Source organism: Herpailurus yagouaroundi, unplaced genomic scaffold, assembly GCF_014898765.1.
Source record: "Herpailurus yagouaroundi ecotype Mexico unplaced genomic scaffold, PumYag 77, whole genome shotgun sequence".
NCBI classification, from domain to species: Eukaryota; Metazoa; Chordata; class Mammalia; order Carnivora; family Felidae; genus Herpailurus; species Herpailurus yagouaroundi.
The window spans coordinates 96,789,700-96,802,215 of NW_024412388.1; the positions used below are offsets into that span (position 1 = coordinate 96,789,700).

The 12,516-nt window shown below is 38.8% G+C and overlaps 1 protein-coding gene across 6 annotated transcripts in view; it reads right to left on the reverse strand.

Moving 5' to 3' along the window:
- Nucleotides 1–12,516, reverse strand: part of ST7L (suppression of tumorigenicity 7 like) — an 83,028-nt gene that overhangs the window by 8,104 nt on the left and 62,408 nt on the right. Inside the window, exon 15 of one of the 6 annotated variants that reach the window (XM_040471318.1) lies at nucleotides 9,288–10,836. The exons of the other annotated variants lie outside the window; for them this stretch is intronic. Coding sequence (XP_040327252.1) covers nucleotides 10,780–10,836 — 57 coding nt within the window. The 3' untranslated portion in view covers nucleotides 9,288–10,779. Of the gene's footprint in view, nucleotides 1–9,287; nucleotides 10,837–12,516 lie in introns of those variants that run through there. 6 annotated transcript variants of the gene reach the window in all.

Sequence of the window (12,516 nt, forward strand, 5' to 3'; positions counted from 1 at the left end):
TGTTTCAGAAAGAACTCAAATCCAGGGCTTCTCACTTCAAACCCTGTGTGCTCTTCTCAAAGACTGACAATACACAAGGCTGCAGAGGCCAGAGTCCCAGCCCCTTTAGGACAGAAATTGATACAAAATATTCTAGGAGAGTATATCTGAGCAGAATTTTCAAAAGGAAAAGCCTAGGCCTTCCCTAACTACATCAGCATATCCCCTTTTGGTCATTTCTGCCGCTATTTCCACCACCACAAAATGATCACTATGCCAAGTAGTCCACCTTCAATCAACTCTGCCTCCTAGAGCTTTCTATGCCTTTTTTTCTTCATCGGATTAACACTTTTAACATTTGCTTTAATTTTATCTATTTCTTTTAAAGTGATGCTAAGTGCACGGAATACAAGTAATCCTGAGAATCCATGAGAAGAAATTATTAAGGCTTTGGGCTTCTAATGTATGTATTAGAATTTCCTTTGAGATTTCACTCTGTTTTTAAATGGCTGTCAACCCCTGGGCTAGGAAAGTAAGAACAGGGAATGAGAGTGCTAAAAAAAAAAATGTCTTACCCCAGGCCAGATGCCTACTCATGGCCTGGTAAAAGTCCTGGGACCTCTAGCTGAGACAGGTAATTTATCTACACCAAGGCAAGGAGAATCCACCCTGCAGAGAAACCCCTACAAGATGAGGCAGACAACAGATTTTTACTCGATCAAAAACTTTTGCTCCTTTCAACCCCTCCTCCCACCCTCATTCAAAATCTGGACTTCTGTGTGGGTCCAAGACAGTGAGACAAAGCAGCTCTAAGAGAGGATGTGTGCAAGGGGAACCCTTCCCTGTTCAACCGTGGAATGCATTCCTTCAGAAACAGCATAAGCCTGCACATACCCTACCTATCCCACTCCCGCACCCCAACTGTGAAGGCAGAAGGGAAAACTGCAGGAACACAGTGTTCATCCATCATAGACCCGGGCCCCCACTTGAATTAGGGGAAGGACACCTCATGAAAAAGCCTACCTATAGTCAGGATCTGTCCCAGAGCAAACCTTACTTTTTGGTCCATCGATCTTGGCTCTCACTGCTCTCCCTGCTCCCCACCCCCACTGCCTCCGCATGTGGGCTCAGAAGTCATCATCTAAAGAATTCCACTGCTCACCTCCTGCATAGCAGCACAGCCCCATGAGGCCGCACACCAGATGGAGGGGATAAAAGTACGAGGTCATGGCTTCTAGCAAGAGGCTTTTTCTTAAACTAACCCTGACTTCTGGAAAAGAGGCAGAGCAGGAGAGTGTCGGGTGAGCTGCTGACGACAGCAGCTTCATGGGTCTTATGTAAAAAGGAAGGAAAAAGCATTCATTAAAAATTTCCCTACTCCCATCCCCAGACCTATTTCTGATCCCACATCTACTTCGTGAAGGCGTCTGAGTAGAATGCAGAGACGTTGAAACCAAAGGGTTAGATCCTTCCTATTTGTAGGGACCTATTCAGCAGGCTGCCACACACACGCTGAGGTGGAGGCCAAGTCCTGAATGTGTCCTGTTTCTCCAGGAATTTAGCTCTGACGTCAAGGGAAAAGGTATGGAAGGTGGACTAGAACTCAGGGAAAACTGAGCAGGCTGTTAGCAGGCCTTCAAAATGTTTGTGTGTATTAAACAAAGACGAGAGGACAGAGGAAAATCGTCATTCCTAGTATCATCATGCTCGTTGGGTGACAATGTACACAAGCAACAATCACAAAGGAAAACCAGTCTGAGGAATGGGCCGAGAAACAGAAGTCTCCGAATAAAGCAATCAGGTGGAAGAGATTAATCAGACTTTCTCCAGGACTCACTTTTGAGTTGGAGTCTTAAAAGATAAGGTATGGACTGGTGGAGGGCAGTCAGAGAATGCGTTCTAAAGCGAAGGCCCTGGTATGTGCTGAAACTTAGAAGCAAGAATGTGCAAGCAATATATAAGGAATTTCAAGCAAGTACATATTATATACACTGGGGACTACAGAGAAATCAGAACGCTGAGATAAGGGCTTAAATAATGTGAGCTAGCGGCATATGCCTAGACTGTCAGATGGTGCAGAGCCCCTTAGGGCCACACAGCATCTTGCTCTAGGTCAGTAAACACGGGGGTACCTATGGGAAAGCACAAGGATGAGGCCGTTTGTTACACATACAGGGACGAAAAGAGAGCTCCACTGTAAAGCCTCACAAATGCTAAGTGTTAACTACAACTCACTACCATTTGAGATTCTAGGCTAAATAAGAGACATGAAGTATTCTATCCAGAACTGTGATGCATTCATGTAGGCTTCCAGGCCCAGAATCTGACATAAATCAAGCCAAATGCTTAAGAAATTAAAATTTAAAAAAGAAATAATATGAAATTAAAAATATGTGTTTCTTTCCCTCATTCCCAACCTTAGAGCTTGACTGGCCCCTATGTCCCATTTGACATACTGGACTTTTTGTGGCTAGCGGATTCATCACCTCCAAGGCCACAGCGAATAGGAGAGCGAAGAAAGAACTTTAGGAACTACAAAACCAGCTAACTGATAAGTGAGAAGATAGTTCTTGTGTGCTACAAGCTGCCAGATAAAGAGGCTGCCAGACAAGAGACAAATTCCAATTTCCTGACTTTCAGTTAGGTCTCTGGCTTCTTGCATTTGTGAAGGTAAAAACAGAGCTATTTACCAAGCTCCTGTCATACTTCCTAACTGAGCTTTCTCAACTTCTGGGGACAAAAATCACAAGGGCAACCTGTCCTTCCACAGCATTTTCCTTGTGTTTTTTTCAGAAAAAGAATAAGCTGACCCTTGAAACAACACTGGTTTGAATTGCATGGGTGCAGTTATATGCAGATTTTTAAAATAAATACAGTCCAGTACTGTAAATGTATTTTTTTCTACCTTATGATTTTCTTAATTATAAGAATATAGAATATATATACAATATATGTGTTAACTGTTATTTTTAAATATATATATATTTTAAATGTTTATTTAGTTTTGAGAGAGAGAGAGAGAGAGAGAGAGAGAGAGAGAGAGCGCGCGCACCAGAGGGGGAGGGGCAGACAGAGGAGCCAAAGTGGGCTCCATGCTGACAGCAGAGAGTCTGATATGGGGCTCAAACTCACGAACCGTAAGATCACGACCTGAGCCAAAGTCGGATGCTCAACCAACTGAGCCACCCAAGCCACCCCCATTTATGTTATTGATGTGGGTTCCAGTAAACAGTAAGTTTTTGGAGAATCAAAAGATGGATTTTCGACTGCACAGCAGGTCAGTGCCCATAACTCCTGTGTTGTTCAAGGGTCAGCTGCATTAGAATACACACGCACATGTATGTACACATACACATACACTGAATAAGCCCACAGGTGAGCAGTATCCTATGTTTTTGCTTTACTTAACTGGCACAATTTGGTGCTGGGAGGCAGCCACTTAACAGTGACGGCATTTTTTGGTATCATCTTAGTTTTTTCCTCCTACCCTAGGCAATTTATAAAAAGTGATTTCTGAAACCCTTCACGACAGAAAAAAGCTCAAGGGTTTCATTCAACTGTGACACCACTATGAATTCATTAAGAAGTGTGTTTCAGGTTGCACTATAATTTCCCTATGTAACATAAACCCACGGAATCTGCCATAAGCTGATTGCTCATGCTGCTTATTTTATTTACATTTCTGAATGGAAGGGATTTCAGTACTCATAAAATATCTAACTGACTTATTATTTTTCATCTGCTCTCTCAGGGCAGCTATTATAAAATAGACATAGAGATAGAAGTCTTAACTTGTACGACCAGTTAAGCAACCAAAGAAAAAGTTATTGCTCAAAAGCAATTAAAAAAATAATAATTCAAGGCACTTGGGTGGCTCAGTCAGTTAAGAGTCCAACTTCAGCTCAGGTCATGATCTCATGGTCTGTGAGTTTGAGCCCTGTTTCAGGCTCTGTGCTGACAGCTCGGAGCCTGGAGCCTCCTTTGGATTCTGTATATCCCTCTCTCTCTGCCCCTCCCCCACTCCCACTCTGTCTCTCTCTCTCTCTCTCTCTCAAAAATAAAAATAAACGTTAAAAAAAATAATTCAATAGGGAGCTTGACACCAAACAAAAGATACGGTTACTCTCAATGCCATCTGAAAGATCAAAGTTAAAAAAATTTTTTTAAGTAACTCTATTCATTATCTTTGTCCAAGTCCTAAGGGAATTGGTGGCAGTAGGAACTCAGGGGGCCTGGAGTCGACTTAACTCTTTCTCTAGAGACCTAGCATTAGCAGACACGGTCTAGGATAAACGAGAACACAGGTAAATGGATGAGAGTGGGCTCCTTACAACCCAGAAATATGAATGTGACTCCTTATTAGCATGTTACAAATCAGACTTCTGAACTGGAAGATCCTGTCATGCATCTAACTCACTATCCAGAGATACATTTTCTGTTAACCTACCCAAACACTAATAATTTCTACTTATTCCATCAGATAGAGCAAGCTCAGATGGACTCTTAGAGAACAGTCACCAGTAAATTCCAAAGCCTGATCTGCAGTCTTCTGCCTCTAAGTCATTGTTCAAATCATCCCACTTCCTTTCTTCTGCTGCCACACTGAGTTAAATCAGTATATTCTTTGACCCCTAGTACAACCTTAGGCCTACTCTTCCACTCCATATACTTCCATCATATTATCATATTTATTGATTACACGCCTAATTAGTATAAGCTCCCCAAGGCACAGCTCCCCTGTGCCTATTCTGAAATATGTATTCCAAGGTCATCCCTAATGACCTAGCCAGCACATATATTTGATTGAGCCCAATGAAGATTGGAAATATTTTTTAGTTACTTGGAAAATCTTGGTGGCTCTCCTTATAAAAAGACAGAATTGTCAGGATGCAGAATTGATTGGCAAAATTCAGCTTGGGGAATTCTGGAACCTTATTTCAGTGCCTACCCCAATATCCTTTTATGATTTTTTAAAATTAACATGTGCCTATGTTCAGAATCAGTCACTGCAGGATGCAGCTTTAACATTAACGGTAGACTCTGGGAAATTTGGAGTGGCTCTTTCCCATCTTTCCCACATGGCCACAGACCCAACTAATTTTAGTCCTAACTCTTGTTCTCCCATTCTGCTTCACAATGACATCATACTGTTTCATATTCTAAACCAGAATGGCCTTTAACCCTTATCAGTCTGTCATTATTAGCAATGAGAGGTTACAAAAGAGGACGATGGAAGTGTAAGTGTGAGAGAGGCCTCTGTCTTATGCTACTATGGCGACAACTATGTGACTCTTGAGGCAAGACCTTTCTTATTTCAATTTTGAATTGTGGAGCACTTCACTTTTTGATGAAGTTTAAACTATTCAGATAGACATAATGAGTACCACAGTTTATAAAGATATGAACTTCATCAGTTAGGTGTAAAGATGAAAGTCCTATGTGTCTCCTGTTTGAAAGAGAATAAAATAGAGACTCCCTTATCTGCCTTGTTTGACTGAAAGGACCCCTGACTAAACAAAGCCTAGATCTAAAGGGAAAACTCCTCTCTGAGTCTCAAATGACTTTTTAGGTCACTACATCTTATGTGAGGCACGTGAAAATAATTCCTCAGCCACTTCCAGTCAGATGAATAAACATGCAAGGGTGAGCTAATCTATCGCCGTGGCAGCAGCCTCTGTCTTACACGAATGCATCCCTTGCCGGTCTCAAACCCCCTACGGCTAGACTATGAGTTACTTGTGAACAAGTTGTGTTTTATATTTCATAAAGGTACCTGATAACACATTTGTTCACTGAATGAAGGAAGAAACAAGTTCATTAGTAGTAACATCTTAAAATAATGAAGTTGAATGTGGAAAACTTGGGAGTACAGTACAGAATAATCACTACCATACTATAGTATGTTATAGGACAACAGTTAGCATGTTTTTAAATGCTGAGGCTCTATAAAAACTAAACTTTGAAAACAAACTAAGATGAGCCCTATTGGAGTCCTTCCAGTCAATAAGCCAATACTGAAAGAAGAATCTTCTCAGAGTATCCAGGACTCTGAACTGCATGTTCTTAGTACAGCTGTTGTTGCTGTTGTTGTTAAAGGCGGTCTTAACAATAGCTAAAATACAGCAAGAGCAAATTAATAAGAAAAGTCTACACAGCTAGGACTTAGCTGAATTACAATCCCTAGGCTCCCATAAAGGGCTAAATCCAAAGGGATCAGAGTCAAGTAAATAAAAAATCCAGCTGAATTTTATCAGAGGGCAAAGTTTCAACTCTGAGTACCTCAGCAACCAAAGATGAATTATGCATAAGATTAGTAAAGTGCCTTCATCTACACCCCAGCCAGAGAACATTTTTCTATCTCATTGTGACTGAAGGAAAAACAGCAATGTCTTTGCTTGCCAAGAATAGTCGTCGCTATAGTCTAGATAAGAGTCTAACAAACACTAAGGGATTAAAATTTAATTGTAAAGCTCCTGCTACCTGGGCATAAAAGCTTGAACTCTGGCTTCAGAAAGAAACTGGGACTCTGGCATATTGAACACATGAAAACAAGAGCTGGCGTGTTCCTACCAAAGGGTGTGAGAATATGCTCCCTTTTAAATTCTTCCCCAAACTGCTTCTCTCTCTGTATATCCTATTGGTAATATACAAGTACTCAATAAGAATATAGCCTTTTCGACACTTTGAATAACACATATACATTTCATTTTCAGAATGCCTGAAATTACAGGATGAGATTGAGAGGGTAATTATGTGGTCTGAACTCTCTGAATATCAGTTCTCTTAATTTTGTTGAGCATCACCTAAAGCCAAAATAATTTCTTTTCTTGAGGCTGGCTTCAATCTAATGCCACTATAGAACTAAGGCAGATAATTTTATTTTTTCCTCTAATTTGGAAAGAGCACCATTAACACCCAATCTTGTATTGAGGCCTTATCAGCATTAAAGAACACACCCAAGTTCCCTATTTATTTTTATATGTTTTTTAAATCTTTATTTATTCTTGAGAGAGAGAGAGACATACAGACAGAGTGCAAGCAGGGGAGAAACAGAGACAGAGGGAGGCACAGAATCCGAAGCAGGCTCCAGGCTCTGAGCTGTCAGCACATAGTTTCTGAGCCATAGTTTCATGCTTAACCAACTGAGCCACCCAGACACCTCCCAAGTTCCCTACCTATTGATAACAGCTCCTAGAAGTACCTTTACTATCTAAAATCCCCATGTTAGCCAAAAAATACCCACAAGTTAAATTTTAGACCAAAAGTTTATTCTGCTCAAACTTCCCTCCCTAATTCTTCACAAACTTACCCTTTGATTTTGAAAGAAGAGTGATATTGAAACAGTGTATACATTTGTACTTTGTATTAAAACTTTTTTTTTTTTTACCATTTCAGAGAGCCAAATTCCCTCTGAATCATTACAAACCAGCATCTACTGTTTCTTTAGTATTACTGCACATTTCCAAAAGTTAGAAAGACTTAAGTTCTTTATACAGTTGTCTGAGTATGTGATGTAAATAACCAAACAGTGTTCTTCTTTCTTAAGTGACTTACTAGCAAGAAAAGGAATGAAATGAAAATGAACCAGTTTGAAGACAGAAAAGCAAATGGGCATTCTTTATTTTAAAGCATCAGAGTTCATCAAATAAACTAATACTGTGAAGAGTGAAGAGTTCCCCAGGCAGTTTGTATATTTATATTTTTATTTTTGCAGGAAGCATTTTTGCAACCTAAGTGTCCTTTCTATTTTCTGAAAATCAGTATCAGCCTTTTCATTTAAAACTCTGTTTCATTATATGCTAATTTGGATGTAAATTTTAAAAAATAAAAAATAAAATTTAAAAAAATGCGATAAAAAACAAATCTCCAAATTCATCTCCTATAGCAAGACGTCTCTAGCAAAACCACGTTACTATCACCATTCTATCATCCTATATCCTGTTACCATTACTATATTTAGTTTGAAATTTATTCTTTTGTATTTGCTTTGGTGTGAGTCGTGAACTGACATGTTATTGAAACCAAGCATATATATCATGACTAAAGGGCTATCTACTGTATGATTTCAAGCAAATTGCTTAACTTGAATGACTCGAACTTCCCCATCTGTAAAGCTGGAAAACCACAGTCTGTCTTGCAATGGCTCAGGTAAGAATAAATGAGAATATATGTACACACTATTGAGAGAAGAGATAATAACTAACAGAAATCTAAATTACTCCTGGTTTAAAATCATAATATATTAAGTAGTAGTACAAATTTATTTCCTTTGAGTATTAGTAATTTGATTGGTGGGAGAAGGAGCAAAGTTCAACTCAAGAAACAAGCCAATAAAAACTATTCCTCAAGATTATAATTTTATTCTGCATTCCCATTATTCTCTCCATTTAGAGGACTATGCTGGGTCTGCAAAAAACAAAGATGTTTTCTGAAAGAAAAATCAGTAGGTTTCCTAACATGAATTTTAATATCACTCATGTAATGGGTTTGGAGTAAGCAATTTACATCAATATCTAAGCGCAGCTCTTCCAAAAACTGTTATGCAGTCCACTTTGCCCCAAGTGCTAATGATTAAGCAATCAATAGATCAGCAGCAGTTAGTGACAGGATGTTCTAAACTTTGGCATTGAGATGTTCACTTTGAGGGGGAAAGGATGATTAAATATACTGCCAAATAAATTCAGGGTGAGCTTTTGTGAACTTCATACTTGACAGGCACATGTTAATTGGGAAAGAGAGTGCTTTCCATAAACTTCAAAACTGAATTAAACCCTGGAGAAGGAATACAGACATGCATTAAAAAGTACATTGCCAGGGCACCTGGGTAGCTCAGTTGGTTGGGCATCCAACTTTGGCTCAGGTAATGATCTTGCGGTTTGTGAGTTCAAGCCCCGCGTTGGGCTCTGTGATGACAGCTCAGAGCCTGGAGCCTGCTTCAGATTCTGTGTCTCCCTCTCTGTCCCTCCCCCACTCACGCTCTGTCTCTCTCTCTCTCAAAAATAAATAAGCATTTTAAAAAAAAGTACATTAACTTTTATTCTTTTTTTTCCTGCCTTTGAAAAGAAGAATTTAGTACTCAGAAAATATGGATAAAGAAGAACATCAGCGATTTCACAAACTTCTCAGTCTGGTTCTTTTTGAAGGGGAACAATGAGAATGAAGCATGAGAAATGCCCTTAGTGGAAGTAGAGAACATCTTTTGTCTTGCTAGAAATACCCCTATTTATTAAGAAAATCAAAATTGGAACATGCTAGATTGCCCAAATAAAGACTTCAGTGGCACTAGCAAAGAAACAAAAATATAAACATTTAACATTTTTTGACCTGTCACACAATGGGCTCCTTTATTATCAGTATAATCTCTGGGAAATACCTCAGATATATTACTGTAGAAATAGCATGGTTACAGAACAATATTTTATGCGAATATAAGCTTGGTTACAATTCAAAAATGTTTTAAAAGCTACGTCAGTTCTTAGGAACCAAAGAAGTCTCAAAGCTTTGAAAAATAATCCATTTTCAAACAAAGTAAAGAGACTTATTTTCCTTGTCAGTTGAATTTCTGAATGTGACCCTATTTAAGAAAGAGGGATGTAACTATCACAGGTTTTCATTATGAATGAAGTCAGATGGAGAATATAAAAAATTACTTTCACCTATGAACAGATTTCATGTCCCTTGTTATGACAATGGAAAATTAGGAACCTTTAAAAATAATATATTTTTTTCTACCAGTATGTTTCTCAATATAAAGTTATAATTATCTACCAACTTCCCTAGTTACGAGGATGATCTTTGCCCTGGAAAAAATCATGAGAATAGTGTACAAACCTCAAAAGTTTTGATCACTATTCAGTAAAACACACTTGGCCATTTATTTCTGCTTATTATTCTTAAAAATGTAATTTGGGGAGAAAAATATTAATTATTTTTGGGAAGGGGCTGAAGAAATCCCAGTGAGACATTCTGTAGAAAGGTCTTTTGTTAGTATAACATCTGACCTTCTATATCTTTGGAAATCATGCAACTTGGCTAATGTAGTCCTTAAAGAATTAATCAAGCAGATTGTTAGGCCCTAGTTACAGTGGAGCCAGCCAATTATGAGTTGCTCAGAAATTCATCACTGGCATGTCCAACCACATTTTCCCACATAAAGATTAGTAAAAATATGTGGAAACAGGGCCCATTCCCACCTCAGCACAGCTACAATATGTGTTCAGTGAAACAGATTTCAACAGAGGTTTGCTTTAGTGAAACAAACAATTTATTTGGGAATCTTTTTTATTCCTGTCTTTACCCACTAACACCTTTTTCTGCCAAGTTGCAAAGGCTATCCTATTTAGTTAAAACCCAACTAAGGATTTTTATATTCAAACACACTTCTGAATTCAAAGTACTAAAGTCACATGCCACAAGCCTGAATTCATCAGCAAGTTAGTGAAATCCCCAAAGACCATCTTTAGTCTTCACTGCTGTGATAACGCCCTCCCAAGGCTTACTAAGAAGAAAGCTTTTCTTGCAAGAGAGAAATGAAAGGGGCCAGAGTAGACGAAGATTGGTTCTCTAAGGAGAGGGCAGTGCTGCGCTTAAATAAAGAAGCTCCTTTCAGATAAGCAGAATCAGATTCCAGTTCATTTGGTTTGCTGGCTACCCTTACTTTGAACTCTCATATTTAACCCAGCAGGCTTCAAAGCAGGTGAGAAAATGACCTACCACTTAAAAGCAATTTTTCCTTTTTCAGGAATTCTGGCCTTGGAGAATATCGGCTCTGATATCAGCACATTCCACATCTCCAGGGACTTATGCATTTTTTTTTATTATTATTGCTCTATGTCGAATGTCAGGCTTGGTTTTCATCTCAGCCAGGAAAAAAAAACAAGAAAAATGTCCTAACTTGCTGACACTGAAATCTTATTCCATATAGCTTTATACCATGCAAAACAAAAAACAAAAAACAAAAAACAAAACAACAACAACCAGGCACTAAAACCACTAACCATTCTAGTTCATTCCCTTCCATTTATCTCAATCTGATGTACAGTGGGGTTATTAAAAATCATTAATCCGTAGTGCCTTGCTTCACAAAAAAGGCAATTTTTGTAACAAATGTATTTTAACAAATTCAAAGTAAATTACTCTAGCATGTGAGCTAAAACAAAAATATATATTAGATGAGGAGGGGACCATGACAACAATGGAAGAAATTTAGGAAATTTTCTTAAATTGTTTTGCCTTCCTAAATAGATTGAGTTCCACTGTATTTGGCTATCAAATATATGACTTAATTGAAAACCCTAACATAGGCAGTTTGCAATTTACCAATAGTTTCTGTTCTACGAGGCAGTTTGCCAGCTCCTAGAATCTGAAACATTTCTCCCCTTTTGGTGGTACAAATACACATAGTGTACCAGCAGTATGGTACTGACAGTCTTTTTTAAATGACACGTAACCACCATTTATACTACAATTTCTGTGGGAAACACATTTTGAATGTACTATTGGGACATGGCTCCTGCAGCATGAAGGGGGTAGTATTCTTCACTACAGCTGCACTTTGGTGATAATGATGACCATGACGGGTGACAACAACAGTAACACTCCCCTAGTTTCTACTATGGACAGACGTGAGTCTAAACACCTGACATATTTTAAACTCATTTAACCCTCATAAAAACCCATGAGGTAGTACCACTCTCATTTCACGATGAGGGGGAGAAATGGTTAAGTAACTTATCTGAAGTTGCACAGACAGTAAATGTCAGGGCTGGAACTCAAAGCAAAGCAGTTTGACTCCAGAACCTATGCTCATCACCATTCTGCAATGCTGCCCCTTGTCTACCTCAAAAAAGTGGCACTATCCAGGCAATCTACGTTCCTCCTATGGGGGTAGAGGACAGCAGGGCTTCTTAGATTTTAAATGGGCATATAGGATCACCTGGGGGTCATGTTAAAAAGCAGATTCAGGAGGTGTGGAGTGGTGCCTGAGGCTATGTCTTTCTAACAAGCTCCTGGGTGATGGTGATGTTCCTACCACATAGACCATGCTGGGTGATGGTGACGTTCCTACTCTATAGACCACACTATATTAAGAGGTGAAGAAGTAGAATTTGAGCCTCCAGCTCCGTTGCGGGCTGGTTGGCTGTTAGGCATTTATACGTTGTGTTCGTAAGATGGGGATGGCCCTTATGTAATAATTTTCCATAAAGTCTTCAATGAAACCTGACTTTGATACTGCAGCATACCAAATATTGATTTCCAGGTACTTTCAGTAAATAGTTAGCTTTTAGGAACTTAAAATGTGCATGTAAAGGCCAGAGGATAAAATGTGGCTATAAAAGTTTGCTGTGAGGCACATTTTTCACTATATACCACCAACCATACAAATATCAAAAGATAATAAATAAATGCCTGTTTATTGTTCACTAACTAGAATCACAGTAAATTAATAACTTTTGGTCTAAAAAAAAAGTGTCCACTTTAAAATATATAATTATTCATTCTCAGACTCTTCTAGAAGAGTGCTAAGGAGCTTGTGCT